General features: G+C 42.3%; 3 protein-coding genes across 3 annotated transcripts in view; all 3 read left to right on the top strand.

Moving 5' to 3' along the window:
• Positions 1 to 1,639: 1,639 nt before the first annotated feature.
• sec14l7 (SEC14-like lipid binding 7) lies at positions 1,640 to 15,052 on the top strand (the record flags this gene model as incomplete). The annotated part of the gene is given in 13 exon segments (XM_079289185.1): positions 1,640 to 1,693; positions 2,415 to 2,490; positions 4,494 to 4,537; positions 5,466 to 5,528; positions 5,742 to 5,930; positions 6,470 to 6,565; positions 6,661 to 6,721; positions 6,819 to 6,902; positions 11,280 to 11,405; positions 11,408 to 11,424; positions 12,357 to 12,496; positions 13,045 to 13,214; positions 13,889 to 15,052. Coding segments are annotated over 13 exon segments (1,248 nt in total). The 3' UTR covers positions 14,017 to 15,052.
• Positions 15,053 to 16,432: 1,380 nt separating this feature from the next.
• Positions 16,433 to 20,458, top strand: part of LOC306792584 (metal transporter CNNM4-like) — a gene marked incomplete at its 5' end in the record, with an annotated part of 36,174 nt that continues 32,148 nt past the window's right edge. Inside the window, one exon of the mRNA XM_079289815.1 lies at positions 16,433 to 17,954. Within this exon, the coding sequence (XP_079145941.1) occupies positions 16,433 to 17,954 (1,522 nt within the window). The remainder of the gene's footprint in view (positions 17,955 to 20,458) is intronic.
• LOC306792758 (uncharacterized protein) overlaps positions 18,662 to 20,458 on the top strand; it is a gene marked incomplete at both ends in the record, with an annotated part of 9,756 nt that continues 7,959 nt past the window's right edge. The window contains one exon of the mRNA XM_079290050.1: positions 18,662 to 18,916. Within this exon, the coding sequence (XP_079146176.1) occupies positions 18,662 to 18,916 (255 nt within the window). The remainder of the gene's footprint in view (positions 18,917 to 20,458) is intronic.

The following is a 20,458-nucleotide window of genomic DNA, read 5'->3' as shown; positions in this document are numbered from 1 at the left end:
CTGAGCTCAGCAGGAGAACCGACCGGTTCCATGTTTAGAGTTGATTGAATGTGTTTTCACATCAGAACCATTTAAACAGCTGACAGGACGCTTCTTCTCCAGCTTCTCAACTACTTTCTGAACACGGTGTGTAGAAGGTTCCTTCAAGCACTGAGAGGAAGAACACCGGACAGTTCATTCCATGAGAGGAACAAATGTAAAATATAATGTTAAATATATCTAAACCGTAGATTCAAAGCATAAAGAATGTGTAGGCGAAGGTGTTAAAAATCTAAATAAAAGCATCCGTCAGCTTTTTATAACGTTGATTTAATAAGAATGTCTTGATGATCACAGGAGAGACATTTCATTTAAGAGACTCAGAAATAAATCAGTATTGAAATAATTGACGAAACAATTCACTGTTTTAATGATTTCACTGAGAACAAATGATTTCTCGTAGATGTTTTTGGTGAACTGTGGCAAAAGTCAAAATACAAGGAAGCATTTGAAACCCCCGTAAAGCAAACGAGGGAAAGATGTCGTAACAGCTGTGCAAACACCTCAAAACATGCTCGGAGTTGTTCGCCACGTTTGTTTTATGATTTAAACTTTGGAAGCAGAATCATTGAACTCATTCTCCTCCTCGTTATACGTCGATCAGGGCGGTGACGTTCATGGACGTAAATTATTCGATTCTTTTCTCTGTCGGATCAAAACAACTTTACAAAGTTTTCTTCTGTTTTGTGTAAATCGTCTATTTGAACCTGGTATCTGGGTCCGAATCATCCGAACAACTCGAGTATTTAAAGAATAAAATGAGTTTTATGAGACACTGTTTGTTCTTTTTATCTCTGAAATATTTTGTCTTCAATGAATTTCATTCAGATTTCTACTTATTTCAAAATAGTGCAAGGATCAAACCCACACCTGTTTTACTCAAGTATTGTACGGAAGTACAATGTTGAGGTACTTGTACTTTACATACAGTATTTCAATTTCCTGCTACTTTATGTTCTGATGCATATAATTCAGAGGGACATATTGTTCTCTATAATTCCACTATACTGATTTCATAACTTGAGTTCCTTTGCAAAATATACAACACAAAATATTATCAACAAATAAATAATGATGTGTTATGAATGAATCTACCAGCAGTTGAGCATGTTGAGTACTTTTAAGTATATTTTGATAATAAACTGTTTTATTTCAGTACTTGAGGCAAATAACATTAGACAATACAAAAATAAAATACGCAACAATAATTACAGATAAAAACAATAACGGTAATAACTGATCGCTACAATAATAAAAAGCTTTTATTTCTGTAAAAACTTTAAAAGCATGACTTTTATTTTGTACATTACTTTAAGCACATTCCTGCCAATGAGATGAAAAAAACCCATCCTGTCATTATTTAAAATACTTTAATGTCATTAATTCAAAAAACAAAAAAAATTTTATCAGAAGTTTTCATCTTATTTATTTTACTCCAGAAATGGGCTTCCATACAACAGTGTGTTGCAATAGTGTGTGTGTGTGTGTGTGTGTGTGTGTGTGTGTGTGTGTGTGTGTGCGCGCGCGTGTGCTTCCTGGTCTACCTGCAGTTTTCCCTCCACTTCGCTTCACTTCATTCACAGCTTCTGTCGCAGCAGAGATGAGCGGGCGAGTCGGAGACTTGAGCCCCAAACAGGCTGAAGCGTTGACGGAGGTAAAGATGTTATGAGTGGATATCGATCCTGTGATTCGTCTCTGATCGTTGATCGTCTCAGACTCCTCGCAGTGTTTTCTTCTTGTCGTCTCTGGTTTCTTTTGTTGTGGTTTCTCAGGGATGCTATGGTAACTCCAGCTGAGTGCTTATTGTGACGAGCCATTCTTACCTCTGTTGTACATTTAATGCACTTAAACACGCTTTGAGGTACTTGTACTTATATGTTATTGTACTTTATTACATTTCAGGATGAGATATTGTACGTTTTATCCAACTACTAGACTTATTTCACAGATATAGTTTCAGATTAAGATTTTACACATAAGATTGTAAAATGAAATGTTATTAACGCTTCCTCTTGTTTTGTTCAAGACCCAAAAAGGTTAACATTATTAATTCTTCCCAAAAAAAGATCATGAATTACTTTTACACCATTGTTGCTTTTTAATTAAATGTTTTAATCTGAAAGATCGGATGATTTGTTGAATAAAATAAGTTCTTGTGTATTAAACTTTCTTATTGTAAACAGAAGCCATGCTAGCTGTTTCCCCCTGTTTCCAGTCTTTATGCTAAGCTAACTAAAGCTTCATATTTTCCGTACAAACAAGAGAGTGTTATCAATCGCCTCATCTAACGCTGTCAAACTATTCCGTAAATGATAAAAACAGCTTTCTTAAATGTATGATTGATGGTTTTTTTGCTCCGTTTGGTTCTCCTCCAGTTCCGGGGGAGGATCCAGGACGTCCTCCCCGACCTGCCTGCTCAGCACGACCACTACCTCCTCCGCTGGCTCAGAGGTGAGAACCTCACACCTGAATTCAGCATTCAGCGGGTTTTTGTTTCTCTGTGCGGGTTCCATGCTGGCACAACAAGTACAAGGTGACTCCTTTGATCCAAATAAGAAGCAAAGATACAGAGCGGAACAGCCAAACGATGATAAAACACACGTGTTCAGTTTAAAGTCAACATGAGTTACTTACACAACACTCGACTCAGTCTACCCGCTTTTTAAGAGGTTATTTAATGTACTTATTCCAATGAGTCACCAGTGGTGGAAAGTACTGCACTTTAGAAAAACCTTCAGGTACTTGTACTTTACTGGAGTATTTCCATTTTATGCTATTTATACTTCTACTCAACTACATTTATCTGACAGCTTTAGTTACTTTACATATTAACATTTTACATTAAATAATTATGAACAAAAAAATGCAAACACATTGTTAAAGATTAAACTTTTTACAATAAAGGTTTTTAGATTTATATTTCGAGGCCGAAAGATGTCAAATTATTCAATATTTTCTTCCTGCAGACGGTTAGCTTAGCTTAGCATAAAGACTGGAAACGGGGGGGGGAACAACTAGCCTGGTTGTGTCTAAAGGTTACAAAGGAGACTGTGCGAGGTTTAGATAAACCACTGCTGTCTTTGTCACACTTTTGTGTTCACCTTTTACAAACAAGATATTAATTAGTGGAAGACGGTAAGCTAACTGTTTCCCACTGTTCCCAGTCTTTGTGCTAAGCTAAGCTAACCATCTCCTGTCTGTAGCTTCCTATTTAACACACAGACATGTGTGGTATCAATCTTCTCGTCTAATTCTCAGCAAGAAAGCAAAACAGCCAATTTCCAAAAATGTCAAACTGTTAAAGCGAGACAATAACTGTAACCTTTGCTGAACATATTGTGGTTCAGGTCTTCATCACAACTTAAAACCAACAGTTAAGCATTGATTTCAATTACAGAGAATCATTTTGACAATCTAAAAAGCTGCATTTCGCCTTCATTAATGAGGATGTATTGCAGAGAATGCAAGAACTTCCTTGAAAGCGAAGATAAACGTCCTCCTTGATCTGGTTATTCATTCATTTATTTCCTTTAACATTCCTCCCTCTGACCTTGTGTCCGTGAAAACATAGTATTTACTCAGCCAGGAGGGTTTGTTCTGCCTTCAGCTCAATAGTCTTATCCGACAGTAAATGTTTGTTTTACGCTGAACAAAACTCAAGCTCAGAAAAGCTGCAGAGATTTTTAACAGAACGTACTTTCCACCTCATTTAAAGTCGAAACCCGGCTTCTAAAACACAATAAGTATATATATAAGTCTATGTATGTATGTATATATGTATATATGTATATATGTATATATATATACGATCTGATGAGTACAAGTTAAATGAGCTGTCCGTCTCCGTACAGAGGAATTCCTGTCATTTCTCTTTCCATCTCGTCACTCTCCTGTTGTTGAGCTGGACGTCTGTGCACACGTCCTGTTCGTTTACTGGTCCATAGTTCAGATTTGGGGACTCTGGGACGGTCGATCAATATTTGCATCGGCTGCAGACGGTTTTCCTTACTTGACTTTGAACGTGTTTTCTATTGTTTGATTATCAGACATATTTAGTAGGGAACTGGTGCAACATTTCTAAATCAGTGATGATCAGAGAAGGAATAATCGTGCTTTATGTTTCACATGTCGGACAAATACATAAATCTTTTGTCTCCTCTGTCAAATTAACTCATGTACCCTTTATGGACACTGAAAGTACTTCAGTACAATTTTGAGGGAGATGTAAAGTATCCAAGTAGTTTTCTGCTACTTTATACTTCTACTGTACTACATCTCAGAGGTAAATGTTGTAATTTTGGGTTAAGTGGCATGAGAAGAAAATACTCTAGTGCACTCTGCTACTCTAGTTTATATATATATGTGTATACATCAAATGCTTCATCCTTAAAGTACAGTACTGCTGCTTAATTTCTCCACTTTTATAATCAGTATTTGTGTCCGTCTCTTTGCAGCTCGTAGCTTCAATGTGCAGAAAGCTGAAGTCATGATCAGAAAGGTGAGCTGGTCTTTAAAACACGTTCATCAGTCGTGTTGTTTCTACTGAACGGCTGCAGGATGTCCTGTTTATAACCTCTCGTCTCTGTCTCTTTGTTGCCGTCTCTCTGTCTCTTTATCGCTGTCTCTGTGTCTCTTTATCGCTGTCTCTTTGTCTCTTTATCGCTGTCTCTTTGTCTCTTTGTCTCTGTCTCTTTATCTCTGTCTCTGTCTCTTTATCGCTGTCTCTTTGTCTCTGTCTCTTTATCTCTGTCTCTGTCTCTTTATCGCTGTCTCTTTGTCTCTTTCTCTTTATCTCTGTCTCTGTGTCTCTTTATCGCTGTCTCTTTGTCTCTGTCTCTTTATCTCTGTCTCTGTGTCTCTTTATCGCTGTCTCTTTGTCTCTGTCTCTTTATCTCTGTCTCTTTATCTCTCTGTCTCTGTCTCTCTGTCTCTTTATCACTGTCTCTTTGTCTCTGTCTCTTTATCTCTGTCTCTGTCTCTTTATCGCTGTCTCTTTGTCTCTCTGTCTCTTTGTCTCTGTCTCTCTGTGTCTCTTTGTCTCTGTCTCTCTTTGTCTCTGTCTCTCTGTGTCTCTTTGTCTCTGTCTCTCTGTGTCTCTTTGTCTCTGTCTCTCTGTCTCTGTTGCTCTTTGTCTCTGTCTCTCTGTGTCTCTGTCTCTCTGTGTCTCTTTGTCTCTGTCTTTGTCTCTGTGTCTCTTTGTCTCTGTCTTTGTCTCTGTCTCTCTGTGTCTCTTTGTCTCTGTCTCTCTGTGTCTCTGTCTCTTTGTCTCTGTCTCTCTGTGTCTCTTTGTCTCTGTCTCTTTGTCTCTGTCTCTCTGTGTCTCTGTCTTTGTCTTTGTCTCTGTCTCTCTGTGTCTCTTTGTCTCTGTGTCTCTTTGTCTCTGTCTCTCTGTGTCTCTTTGTCTCTGTCTCTCTGTGTCTCTGCAGCACCTGGAGTTCAGGAGGAAGATGAACGTGGACTCCATCATATCAGACTGGAAACCTCCAGAGGTGACGACGTTCACTAATTTACAGATATTTATGTATCTGTCACAGGAAAAACATTTAAAAATGTTCAACAGGAGGAGTCGGGTTTTACTCCAGGAATTATTTAGGATTAAAAGTTAAATGTAGATGTCTTATAGTTTTATATTTATATATATATATTTTTTTTGAGGACGTTTCGGGGGGGATGTAATGATGACAGTATAAGTTCTTCTTCAGGTGATTGAGCAGTACGTGTCGGGGGGGATGTGTGGATTCGACAGAGAGGGGAGCCCCATCTGGTATGATGTCATCGGTCCTCTGGACCCTAAAGGTCTGTTGCTATCGGCGACCAAACAGGACTTCGTGAAGTCGAAGATCAGACACACAGAGATGCTGCAGCGGGAGTGTAGGAGGCAGTCTGAGAAGGTCTGTGTCCTCTGTACTCTTCTTTTGTGTCCACTTGTCTCCTCTCCTCTCTCCTTCCCTCTTCTCTTCTCCTTTCTTCTCCTCTCATTTTCTCTCCTAACCTCCTCCCTCTCTCCCCTCCTCTCCTAACCTCCTCCCCTCCTCCCTCTCTCCCCCCTCCTCTATAACCTCCTAACCTCATCCCCTCTTCTCACCTCCTCCCTCTCTCCTCACCTCCTCCCTCTCTCCTCACCTCCTCCCTCTCTCCTCACCTCCTCCTCTCTCCCCTCCTCTCCTAACCTCCTCCCCTCCTCCCTCTCTCCCCCCTCCTCTATAACCTCCTAACCTCATCCCCTCTCCTCTCCTCCTTACTCTCTCCTAACCTCCTCCCCCCTCCTCCCTCTCTCCTCACCCCCTCCCCTCCTCTCCTCACCTCCTCCCTCTCTCCCCCCTCCTCCCTCTCTCCCCCCTCCTCCCTCTCTCCTCACCCCCTCCCCTCCTCACCTCCTCCCTCCCTCTCTCCTCCCCTCCTCTCTTCACCTCCTCCCTCTCTGTCTCAGTTGGGTCAGAACATTGAGGCGATCTCTCTGATCTACGACTGTGAAGGACTTGGACTGAAACACATCTGGAAACCTGCGATCGAGACGTATGGCGAGGTGAGAGAGCTGAAGTCGCATCACAATCACCACGTTTCATCACATGAAATATAATATAATGTGATGTGATGAATTACTGCTCTCCTGTGCTGCAGATCCTCACCATGTTTGAAGAGAACTATCCAGAGGGGCTGAAGAGAGTGTTTCTAATCAAAGGTGCTTCATCTTGTGACTGTTTCTCTATAAATCTCATTTTGTTCACTATGTTTTGTGTTTTTCATCTTGAGTTTGTGTCTTTGTGTCTTTGCTGCAGCTCCCAAAATGTTTCCCATGGCCTACAACCTCATCAAACACTTCCTGTGTGAGGAAACACGCCGTAAGATCATCGTTTTAGGAAGTAAGACGAGTGGACAATAAGAAAAAAGCCGCTCTGAAAGGCTGCACATTTATCATTTCATCATCTTAGCGTAGCATGTTAGCATGATCATGTTGCACACTGTAAAGACACTCTGTTACAGTAAAAGTACTAATACCACACTGTAAAGATACTCTGTTACAGTAAAAGTACTAATACCACACTGTAAAGATACTCTGTTACAGTAAAAGTATGAATACCACACTGTAAAGATACTCTGTTACAGTAAAAGTGCTAATACCACACTGTAAAGATACTCTGTTACAGTAAAGTACTAATACTACACTGTAAAGATACTCTGTTACAGTAAAGTACTAATACCACACTGTAAAGATACTCTGTTACAGTAAAAGTACTAACACCACACTGTAAAGATACTCTGTTACAGTAAAAGTACTAATACTACACTGTAAAGATACTCTGTTACAGTAAAAGTGCTAATACCACACTGTAAAGATACTCTGTTACAGTAAAAGTACTAATACTACACTGTAAAGATACTCTGTTACAGTAAAAGTACTAATACCACACTGTAAAGATACTCTGTTACAGTAAAAGTACTAATACTACACTGTAAAGATACTCTGTTACAGTAAAGTACTAATACCACACTGTAAAGATACTCTGTTACAGTAAAAGTGCTAATACCACACTGTAAAGATACTCTGTTACAGTAAAAGTACTAATACTACACTGTAAAGATACTCTGTTACAGTAAAAGTACTAATACCACACTGTAAAGATACTCTGTTACAGTAAAAGTATGAATACCACACTGTAAAGATACTCTGTTACAGTAAAAGTACTAATACTACACTGTAAAGATACTCTGTTACAGTAAAAGTACTAATACCACACTGTAAAGATACTCTGTTACAGTAAAAGTACTAATACTACACTGTAAAGATACTCTGTTACAGTAAAAGTACTAATACCACACTGTAAAGATACTCTGTTACAGTAAAAGTACTAATACGATACACTAAAGATACTCTGTTACGGTAAAGTACTAATACGATACACTAAAGATACTCTGTTACAGTAAAGTACTAATACCACACTGTGAAGATACTCTGTTACAGTAAAAGTACTAATACCACACTGTAAAGATACTCTGTTACAGTAAAAGTACTAATACTACACTGTAAAGATACTCTGTTACAGTAAAGTACTAACACCACACTGTAAAGATACTCTGTTACAGTAAAAGTACTAATACTACACTGTAAAGATACTCTGTTACAGTAAAGTACTAACACCACACTGTAAAGATACTCTGTTACAGTAAAAGTGCTAATACCACACTGTAAAGATACTCTGTTACAGTAAAAGTGCTAATACTACACTGTAAAGATACTCTGTTACAGTAAAGTACTAACACCACACTGTAAAGATACTCTGTTACAGTAAAAGTACTAATACCACACTGTAAAGATACTCTGTTACGGTAAAGTACTAATACCACACTGTAAAGATACTCTGTTACAGTAAAAGTACTAATACCACACTGTAAAGATACTCTGTTACAGTAAAAGTACTAATACCACACTGTAAAGATACTCTGTTACAGTAAAAGTACTAATACCACACTGTAAAGATACTCTGTTACAGTAAAAGTACTAATACTACACTGTAAAGATACTCTGTTACAGTAAAAGTACTAACACCACACTGTAAAGATACTCTGTTACAGTAAAGTACTAACACCACACTGTAAAGATACTCTGTTACAGTAAAAGTACTAATACTACACTGTAAAGATACTCTGTTACAGTAAAGTACTAATACCACACTGTAAAGATACTCTGTTACAGTAAAAGTGCTAATACCACACTGTAAAGATACTCTGTTACAGTAAAAGTGCTAATACTACACTGTAAAGATACTATGTTACAGTAAAGTACTAACACCACACTGTAAAGATACTCTGTTACAGTAAAAGTACTAATACCACACTGTAAAGATACTCTGTTACAGTAAAAGTGCTAATACCACACTGTAAAGATACTCTGTTACAGTAAAAGTGCTAATACTACACTGTAAAGATACTCTGTTACAGTAAAGTACTAACACCACACTGTAAAGATACTCTGTTACAGTAAAAGTACTAATACTACACTGTAAAGATACTCTGTTACAGTAAAGTACTAACACCACACTGTAAAGATACTCTGTTACAGTAAAAGTACTAATACCACACTGTAAAGATACTCTGTTACAGTAAAAGTACTAATACTACACTGTAAAGATACTCTGTTACAGTAAAGTACTAATACTACACTGTAAAGATACTCTGTTACAGTAAAGTACTAATACCACACTGTAAAGATACTCTGTTACAGTAAAAGTACTAATACTACACTGTAAAGATACTCTGTTACAGTAAAGTACTAATACTACACTGTAAAGATACTCTGTTACAGTAAAGTACTAATACTACACTGTAAAGATACTCTGTTACAGTAAAGTACTAATACCACACTGTAAAGATACTCTGTTACAGTAAAAGTACTAATACTACACTGTAAAGATACTCTGTTACAGTAAAGTACTAATACTACACTGTAAAGATACTCTGTTACAGTAAAGTACTAATACTACACTGTAAAGATACTCTGTTACAGTAAAGTACTAATACTACACTGTAAAGATACTCTGTTACAGTAAAGTACTAATACTACACTGTAAAGATACTCTGTTACAGTAAAGTACTAATACTACACTGTAAAGATACTCTGTTACAGTAAAGTACTAATACTACACTGTAAAGATACTCTGTTACAGTAAAGTACTAATACCACACTGTAAAGATACTCTGTTACAGTAAAGTACTAATACTACACTGTAAAGATACTATGTTACAGTAAAGTACTAATACTACACTGTAAAGATACTCTGTTACAGTAAAGTACTAATACCACACTGTAAAGATACTCTGTTACAGTAAAGTACTAATACTACACTGTAAAGATACTCTGTTACAGTAAAGTACTAATACTACACTGTAAAGATACTCTGTTACAGTAAAGTACTAATACCACACTGTAAAGATACTCTGTTACAGTAAAGTACTAATACTACACTGTAAAGATACTCTGTTACAGTAAAAGTACTAATACTACACTGTAAAGATACTCTGTTACAGTAAAAGTACTAATACTACACTGTAAAGATACTCTGTTACAGTAAAAGTACTAACACCACACTGTAAAGATACTCTGTTACAGTAAAGTACTAATACTACACTGTAAAGATACTCTGTTACAGTAAAGTACTAATACTACACTGTAAAGATACTCTGTTACAGTAAAGTACTAATACCACACTGTAAAGATACTCTGTTACAGTAAAGTACTAATACTACACTGTAAAGATACTCTGTTACAGTAAAGTACTAATACTACACTGTAAAGATACTCTGTTACAGTAAAGTACTAATACTACACTGTAAAGATACTCTGTTACAGTAAAGTACTAATACCACACTGTAAAGATACTCTGTTACAGTAAAGTACTAATACTACACTGTAAAGATACTCTGTTACAGTAAAAGTACTAATACCACACTGTATAGATACTCTGTTACAGTAAAAGTACTAATACTACACTGTAAAGATACTCTGTTACAGTAAAAGTACTAATACTACACTGTAAAGATACTCTGTTACAGTAAAAGTACTATCACCACACTGTAAAGATACTCTGTTACAGTAAAGTACTAATACTACACTGTAAAGATACTCTGTTACAGTAAAGTACTAATACTACACTGTAAAGATACTCTGTTACAGTAAAGTACTAATACCACACTGTAAAGATACTCTGTTACAGTAAAGTACTAATACCACACTGTAAAGATACTCTGTTACAGTAAAGTGCTAATACCACACTGTAAAGATACTCTGTTACAGTAAAGTACTAATACCACACTGTAAAGATACTCTGTTACAGTAAAGTACTAATACCACACTGTAAAGATACTCTGTTACAGTAAAGTACTAATACCACACTGTAAAGATACTCTGTTACAGTAAAGTACTAATACCACACTGTAAAGATACTCTGTTACAGTAAAAGTACTAATACCACACTGTAAAGATACTCTGTTACAGTAAAGTACTAATACCACACTGTAAAGATACTCTGTTACAGTAAAGTACTAATACTACACTGTAAAGATACTCTGTTACAGTAAAGTACTAATACTACACTGTAAAGATACTCTGTTACAGTAAAGTACTAATACTACACTGTAAAGATACTCTGTTACAGTAAAGTACTAATACTACACTGTAAAGATACTCTGTTACAGTAACCATTAGCAATAGTTACTCGTTGATGACCTTCCTGTGTTTGTAGGTAACTGGCAGGAGGTGTTGCGTAAACACATCGACCCGGAGCAGCTTCCTGTGGTCTACGGAGGAACCCTGACCGACCCGGACGGAGACCCTCGCTGCAGAACCATGGTGAGAGAGGAGAACCATGGTGAGAGAGGAGAACCATGGTGAGAGAGGAGAACCATGGTGAGAGAGGAGAACGGGGGGAGAGAGGAGAGCAGGGGGAGAGAGGAGAACAGGGGGAGAGAGGAGAACCATGGTGAGAGAGGAGAACAGGGGGAGAGAGGAGAGCGGGGGGAGAGAGGAGAACCATGGTGAGAGAGGAGAACAGGGGGAGAGAGGAGAGCAGGGGGAGAGAGGAGAACGGGGGGAGAGAGGAGAACAGGGGGAGAGAGGAGAGCAGGGGGAGAGAGGAGAACCATGGTGAGAGAGGAGAACCATGGTGAGAGAGGAGAACCATGGGGAGAGAGGAGAACAGGGGGAGAGAGGAGAGCGGGGGGAGAGAGGAGAGCGGGGGGAGAGAGGAGAACGGGGGGAGAGAGGAGAGCGGGGGGAGAGAGGAGAGCGGGGGGAGAGAGGAGAACGGGGGGAGAGAGGAGAACCATGGTGAGAGAGGAGAGCGGGGGGAGAGAGGAGAACGGGGGAGAGAGGAGAGCGGGGGGAGAGAGGAGAACGGGGGAGAGAGGAGAACGGGGGAGAGAGGAGAGCGGGGGGAGAGAGGAGAACGGGGGAGAGAGGAGAGCGGGGGAGAGAGGAGAGCGGGGGGAGAGAGGAGAGCGGGGGGAGAGAGGAGAACGGGGGGAGAACAGGGGGAGAGAGGAGAACATGGGGAGAGAGGAGAGCGGGGGGAGAACAGGGGGAGAGAGGAGAACATGGGGAGAGAGGAGAACGGGGGGAGAACAGGGGGAGAGAGGAGAACATGGGGAGAGAGGAGAACGGGGGGAGAACAGGGGGAGAGAGGAGAACGGGGGGAGAGAGGAGAACGGGGGGAGAGAGATGAGAGCAGGAGGAGAGAGGAGAGCGGGGGGAGAGAGGAGAGCGGGGGGAGCTGTGGGAGAGTCTTTCTAAATGGCGGGACTGAACCGGTGGATGTTTCCAGATAAAGTCCGGCGGTACGGTTCCCAGCTCGTACTACGTTCAGGACTCGGTGACGGTTCAGTACGACAGCAGTGTGACCGTCAGCCGGGGATCCGACTTCCAGCTGGAGTTTGATGTTTCAGCAGCCAGCAGCCTTCTGAGGTACAACACAAGTATTTCAACCTCCAGCAGCCTTCTGAGGTACAACACAAGTATTTCAACCATCAGCAGCCTTCTGAGGTACAACACAAGTATTTCAACCTCCAGCAGCCTTCTGAGGTACAACACAAGTATTTCAACCTCCAGCAGCCTTCTGAGGTACAACACAAGTATTTCAACCTCCAGCAGCCTTCTGAGGTACAACACAAGTATTTCAACCTCCAGCAGCCTTCTGAGGTACAACACAAGTATTTATTTTAATATTTAGCAGCTGAAAATATTATACTTGTTTTATCAGCTCGGTACGACATGAATCTTCATAATTGTATGAGAATCGCTTACAAACACGCTTACAAACACGCTTACATGCACATATATGCATATATATGATGCTTGAATACTGACATAATAGACATGTAAGAAATCAAATATACAAGCTACAGTACTGATTGTGTGAATTAACATGGTGGCCAGTTTGTTTATTTTTGCAGATGCAGCAGTTCAAATATACAGTTTGATAATTACATCAGACACCATGTGTTTCCTCCCAGGTGTCAGTTTGCCAGTGACGGAGCAGATATCGGGTTCGGCGTGTACCGTCGGACCAAAGAGGGCGGCGGTCAGAAGGTGTCCGAGATGCTTCAGGTTCTGCCCAGCGAACGCTACAACAGTCACCTGGTCCCTGAAGACCGCAGCCTCACCTGCCCCGAGCCCGGCGTCTGTGAGTCCTACTGAGTGAAGGCTGTTAGATTAAAGAGCTGAAAGCATGAAGGCAAGGCAGCTTTATTTAAAGGGACAGTGTGTGAGATTTGGTGACATCAAGTGGTGAGTTTGTAGATTGCAACCAACTGAAACTTCCCCGTGTGCCAAAATCAGAATGAACTCCATATGGAGATAGAAATGCTTTATTCTGGGCCAACAGTGGACCGGTCTCTGCTGGAGGATCTGGGTCTGTCCACGGTGGACCGGTCTCTGCTGGAGGATCTGGGTCTGTCCACGGTGGACCGGTCTCTGCTGGAGGATCTGGGTCTGTCCACAGTGGACCGGTCTCTGCTGGAGGATCTGGGTCTGTCCACGGTGGACCGGTCTCTGCTGGAGGATCTGGGTCTGTCCACGGTGGACCGGTCTCTGCTGGAGTCTGAGCTGAAGGAGGTTCTGGTGAACCTGCATGAGTTCATCTGGTTTCACCAGAATCCGACCCGGTGGCTCCGATGACGAGCATCAAGAACAACTCTATAGAAACAGACCATCTCCTCTCTGAGGGTCTCTGATAGAGGATCAGGACTAAACTGAGACTGGTTCATAGAGGATCAGGACTACACAGAGACTGGTTCAGGACCAGATACATGTTCCTCACAGTACCTTTAACTCACTCTCGTTTCCTTGTTTCTGCAGACGTGCTGTGTTTTGATAACAGCTACAGCTTCCTGCAGTCTAAGAAGGTGAGCTACAAAGTCGAGGTTCTTCCTCCTGCGGACGGACAGATGGCGAGTCCTCACAGCCGAGCAGACCGGAGGCTGTGAGGACCGACAGCGCGGATCCACGAGTGACGGCGTTCGCCGAGTATCGCCGATCACTGACGCAACATCGATGCTTTTACATCGGGGCACAAACACGAGCTGTGGACTCCGCTGAACATTGTGTTTGTATCAGTTCAGTGTTCGTAGTCAGCCGGCGGTAACTTGATTAAAAGTGTTACTTTTTGTGGAGCATTTAGCAGCTAAAGTAACACACACATCCCTCAGCAGTTCATTGATTGTCATGGCAGCAATATGAAACAATAGGCACTTTAAAATGCATGTTATAAACCGACGTTCTTCAGGAGAAATCAGTCAGAAGGGACTCAGGTTTCTGTGATGCATAAGAGAACGCACTGAGTGATGTCACGGTGTACTCACACACCCTGCAGTACACGTGACATCACCGCCGCCACGAGACTCTCTGCAGGAGTTGAGTTGCTCTTTAAAGCGTATCGCTGAACAGATTTAACTTTACTGCTGGTTACACACTTTTCTCTCTACTTGAGTTCACTTTTTTAAAAAACACTTGAAACACATCTCAGGATCGACTGTCCACCCAGAACAGCGATGTTTCCACTGTTTGAAGTCCAAGAGGGGAATATTCACAGCGTGGATTGTGCTGCTTTATATCACAAAAATGAATCCCATAACTGAACAGTTTATGAACAGCACATAAACGTGTAGAACTCTGAACACAGAGGTCTGGAGATGTTTAAACTAATGATATGAAGAGAAACGGCTGCAGGTAGATCATCAATGAGATAAAGATTTACTGAGAATGCAGGACGATGATGAAGATCAATATTATCTTTAGAACGTGTTTCAGCAGCATGTCAAAGGTTAACGGCGTGAACTCGTTGGTCATTTAATGACTGAAGCTTCACGGTGTTGTACTTTCAGAAGACGTTGAACGAAGAAGAGACGTCACTGAAGAGACGGAAGGAGAAACGTTACGTCCGTCCAGTAGATTTCTGTCATAATTCAACATTTATTCTGCTCATAACTGTTTAAATCTGTTATTAGATTGTTGTGTAATGTGTGGAAATGAAGGATGTTTTTATGCTAAATCTAAATATTGAAAAACAACTTGAAGTTGTTACGATGACGGGTTTTACAAAATATATGTTTTTAATTGATGAAGAATTCTGTTACGTTTAATTTGTGTATTTCTTGTAATAAAAGCAGAAATTGTGTTGAACAGAAACTGTTGGTATTTAATATTCTAATCTAAAACACGATAATATAAACTACAACCCCAATAATTCACCTGACAATTATAATCTTCATTCAATTTTAATTATATATATAAATTATTATTATTTAATTATATTCTTCCAAAATGTTAAACCACTATAATATACACAATATGTATATATATTATTCATTAATCAGTGAAGATAAGCGGATGTGTAACATTAAAATAATCTCCTAAATCTTAATCATTTACAAGCAACACAAATAAATATGTTTACAGTAATTTCACACAGAATCACGTGAACTGGTTTGACCACCAGGTGGCAGTGAGAGGAAGTGTTATGTTACAGAACTGTCACTAAATATTAGGAGCTAATAAAGAAATATTAAAATAACAGTTTAATACAGTGATTTAAAGTTCAAATACTTAAAAAGGTAAAAGGTATATTTGAGCGACACTCGTTGAATTAAAAGTACCATCAAGACAGTTATTATTATTGTATGATCATAATAAGACTTTCAATAATATCTGTCATAGAATTTGCATTGTTTTGTACTTGTCATTATTATTATTGTTAACATGTGAAGTCCACGCTGTGCAGCTATGTTAGTAAACACATGCGTTCTTAATGCGGTTATTATTTAATATGTTATTATAATTATTACTATCATCACATTATTGTTATTATTATACAGACAGATGAAGTCCCAGTAGCAGAGCAGGCCTGGCTCGGTGGCAGAGGGGTGCGGGATGGTGCGGGATGGGGGGGGGGGGGGGGGGGGCACAGCTGACATGTGCTGTTGCATAACAGAAGAGCAGCTGGCTCCGGATACAAGTGGAGGATGAGAGACCTCTGGCTGCAGCAGCAGCATCTCTATCCGCGGTGTGCCGCATTGCCCCGCGAGACAACAACAAGGGGGGGGGGGGGGGGGGGTGACGTAGGGTGCATCATGCATCTTTTTGGGATGTTTACCTGCTGCAGAAATGCACAGATCAACAAAAAAAGATGAAGAGTGAGCGAGGAGAAGGAGAAGGAGGAGAAGAGTTTGTTTATTAGCTCTACCTGTCGCTGTCCGGTAGGCGGTGATAACGTGTGTGTGTGTGTGTGTGTGTGTGTGTGTGTGTGTGTGTGTGTGTGTGTGTGTGTGTGTGTGAGTGTGTGTTGTGTGTGAGTGACGGGCCGGCGGGGGGGGGGGGGAGGCGGAGCCGCTCGGACATGAGTAAATGACGTCAGCCCCCGGGTCGCCGAGCAGTGAAACAAACATGGCGACAGAATGGAGCGGGCAGCAGGGTTACATTCTCGCCGTCATTATCTTCCTGTGGAGCGCGGTCAGCGGACGCACGGAGACTACGGCGGCCGCTGCAGCGGCGTCCGGCGGCAGGAGCGGCGGCAGCGGAAGCGGCGGACAGGTGCTCGGCATGCGGCTGGAGAGGAGCGACAAGCCGTCCGGCACCAATGACGACGGTGTCATCCAGGTGACCGAGGAGAGCACCGTGCAGCTCCGGTTTTACGGGGTGCAGCTCCACTCGGGCGCCTGGACGCAGATCCGCTTCACGGAGCTCACGGACGGCGGCGAGGAAGAGGAGGAAGAGGAGGAGGAGGAGGCGGTGGCTGTGGCGGCTGCGAGGTGGGGCAGCGGCATGATGGAGGAACCGGACAGGACCTGCACCGACTTCACGAAGGACATCAGCGTCGGGACCTTCATGAACGTGAGCGGCCGAGGCACGTCCGGTGTGCTCACCGTGCGCGTTAAACCGCTCCGCAAGAGCGAGCCGCAGAAGGAGTACGCCTTGTGCACGCGCCACGCTGACGGCAGCAGGTGGGTGCAGCTGGGCGACAGCGACGGCCGGCTGCTGGTGCTGGAGGAGAAGAAGTCCATGCTGCCCATGTGGCTGCAGCTCATCGTCATCTGCTGCCTGCTGGTGCTCTCCGGCATGTTCAGCGGGCTGAACCTGGGCCTGATGGCTCTGGACCCGATGGAGCTGCGCATCGTGCAGAGCTGCGGCAGCGACAAGGAGAGGAGCTACGCCCGGAAGATCGAGCCCATCCGCAGCAAAGGGAACTACCTCCTCTGCTCCTTGTTGCTGGGGAACGTCCTGGTGAACACCACCCTCACCATCCTCCTGGACGACCTGATCGGGTCCGGTCTGGGCGCCGTGGTGGCCTCCACCGTCGGCATCGTGATCTTCGGGGAGATCGTGCCCCAGGCGCTGTGCTCGCGCCACGGCCTGGCGGTGGGCGCCAACACCATCGCGGTGACCAAGTTCTTCATGTTCCTCACCTTCCCGGTGTCCTTCCCCGTCAGCAAGCTGCTGGACGTGCTGCTGGGCCAGGAGATCGGCACCGTGTACAACCGGGAGAAGCTGGTGGAGATGCTGAAGGTGACGGAGCCCTACAACGACCTGGTGAAGGAGGAGATGAACATGATCCAGGGCGCCCTGGAGCTCCGCACCAAGACCGTGGAGGACGTCATGACGCTGGTGGGCGACTGCTTCATGATCCAGGCGGACGCCGTGCTGGACTTCAACACCATGTCGGTGATCATGGAGAGCGGCTACACGAGGATCCCCGTGTACGACGACGAGCGCTCCAACATCGTGGACGTCCTGTACGTCAAGGACCTGGCCTTCGTGGACCCGGACGACTGCACCACCCTGAAGACCATCACCAAGTTCTACAACCACCCGGTGCACTTCGTGTTCCACGACACCAAGCTGGACGCCATGCTGGAGGAGTTCAAGAAAGGTGTGTGTGTGTGTGTGTGCGTGCATGTGCGTGTGTGTGTGTGTGTGTCCTGCAGAGAGAAACCAGCTCCTCTCTGGTTTCTGGTTGTTTTAAACCTGCAGCCATCTTTGCATCCACACAAACGACTTCCTGTCCGTCCAATCAGAATCCGTGTGTATCGATCACATGTGATGCAACACATACACATCATCGTCACCTTCATCATCCTCATCTCTATGTTTAAAAAGTCTGTGAGTAGTTTCACTAGACACGAGTATACTAATATTTATTGTGTCTCTACAAACTTGTACTTACTTTATACTTCTACATCTCAGAGCTACATTTTGTACTTTTCACTGTACTACATCTCAGAGGTACATATTGTACTTTTCACTGTACTACAGCTCAGAGGTACATATTGTACTTCTTACTCTACTCAACATCATGTAAAGTATCCTCACACTACGGTTCTTATATCTTACGACGTCATTTTTCATTCGTTGTCCAACTAAAGTTCAGCAACACGAGTGATTTTCTACTCGTGACACAAAAAGGAAAACTTTTACGCGACTAAAATACCAATAAGTAAATGAACTGAAGAACTACCCATCCCCAGCAGCTGAAGGCAGCAATAGTTATTCTTCCAGCTTGAGCTCCAACATCCCGTCAACACATCTGGATGTTATCTGGCCTCGCATGACGATGAAGTTCTGCGTGTTGATGTCGGGATGTTGCATCACAGCCGGCGGTTCATTGATCGGCTGCTCAGAGCTTCAGAGTTTATCCTCCGTCAGCGCAGCAGCTCATCAGTGCAATCCGCTGCCGATGGGATCGCACTGTGCACGTTCAGGCGCACCGGATTAGTGCGGGAAATCTCAGCGCTGATATCCACACCTCGGAAAAACAAAGCCGGGCGTCGCAACAATAAAGCAGCGGCTCAGCTTGTGATGATGATGATGATGATGATGAAGCTATTTCAAGATGTCAGATGTTTTCTGTAAACACGACACGTAAACTTTGTTATTCTGTATTTGAATAGAACTATTAGTGGCTATTTGTAGCGCTTGTGTTATTGATTCATCACAAATCAGATAATCTGTCATTGTTGTTTCAGACGTCACAGAGGTGATGAGTTGTGTATTAATATCTGGAGTCTGGATCCCAGCAGACGGAGTTATTGATCCTGTAATGTTTGGAGTTCAGCTCCGGATGCTGCCAAATAAATCACAACCATTGATCCTGGAGAACGTCACACGTCTGCATGTGATCTGTGTGAGAGGAACACTTCACAGCTTTATTACATTTGTTTGTTTGTGTCACTGAGAAATCATTCATGGACCAGAAACTCTCCTTTAAAGTCAAGCAGTCTGATGGTTTTTATCTTCTAGTTATTATTTATTTTCATCCCATCGTCGATGAAATGTATGAAAACAGTGAAAAAGCCTTTTGTATCTTCTCAAACACCGATGTGGCGTCTTAAAATGTCTCGTTTCAGTCCGACCAACAGTCTAAAAGCCCAAAAACGTTCAGTTTAATAACATTTATGAGAAAGAAAATCACTTTAGAAGCTGGATGATTTGGCATTTTGGTTTGAAAAATGACAATTAAGCGATTCTGAAAATAGTTTGAGATTAATTTGCTTTAACTTGACGTGAAGTCACTGATGTGACCTCTGACCTTCCTGTGATGATGATGATGTGACTTAGGGCTGGGCGGTATACCGGTTTTACTTTCCCGTATGATATGAATTTTTCATATACCGTCATACCGATGCACAGCCGAAACAACTTCTGTATAATATATATGATATATTGTTCGCCGCTGAGCGCGCGACGGTCGGAGGAACCGAGTCATGGTTTACTGTATAACAACAACCAACAGTCTGCTAGCAGCTGAGAGGCTGTCGCTCCAGTAACGTTACATTAAAGAACAGAACAGAGCGATGCAGGATGAACAAAGACTGAACAATAAAAGGTATTGAGGTTGACACAGATGCAGATTACCGCTGATCACCGTAATATGTGGTATTAATATGTGTGGAATTAATCTGCAGATGCTCCGCTTCAAAATGAGACCAAACTTGTCTCTGGATGTTAGTTTTAATGGGACTGTTGATCGTTAAGACGAGTGAGGAGTCAGTAAATGTGTTTGAAGGATCTTGAGTGAACATCAAAGTTCTACTGATGGTCCAGTAGTTTGTGAGACGAGCTGTTTTCAAAGCTTCATGTGTTAAAGCTGCATTCTCTCTAGTGACCACCAGGGGGCGACTCCTCTGGTTGTATAGAAGTCTATAGAAAATGACTCTACTTCTCTCTTGATTTATTACCTCAGTAAACATTGTAAACATGAGTTTATGTCTCAATCTCTAGTTTCAAGTCTTCTTCAATACAGCATGATGTTCATTTAGTACATTATGGTCCATTTAGAGCAGGGGTGCCCAATACGTCGATCGCGATCGACCGGTCGATCGCGGAGGTAGTGCGGGTCGATCTCATTCCATTCAAAAGAAATGAGATGTCCTCATG

This window comes from Melanostigma gelatinosum, assembly GCF_949748355.1.
Source record: "Melanostigma gelatinosum genome assembly, chromosome: 18".
Taxonomy (NCBI): Eukaryota; Metazoa; Chordata; class Actinopteri; order Perciformes; family Zoarcidae; genus Melanostigma; species Melanostigma gelatinosum.
The sequence above is the reverse complement of the archived record's forward strand: the minus strand, read 5'-3'. Positions and strand labels throughout refer to the sequence as shown.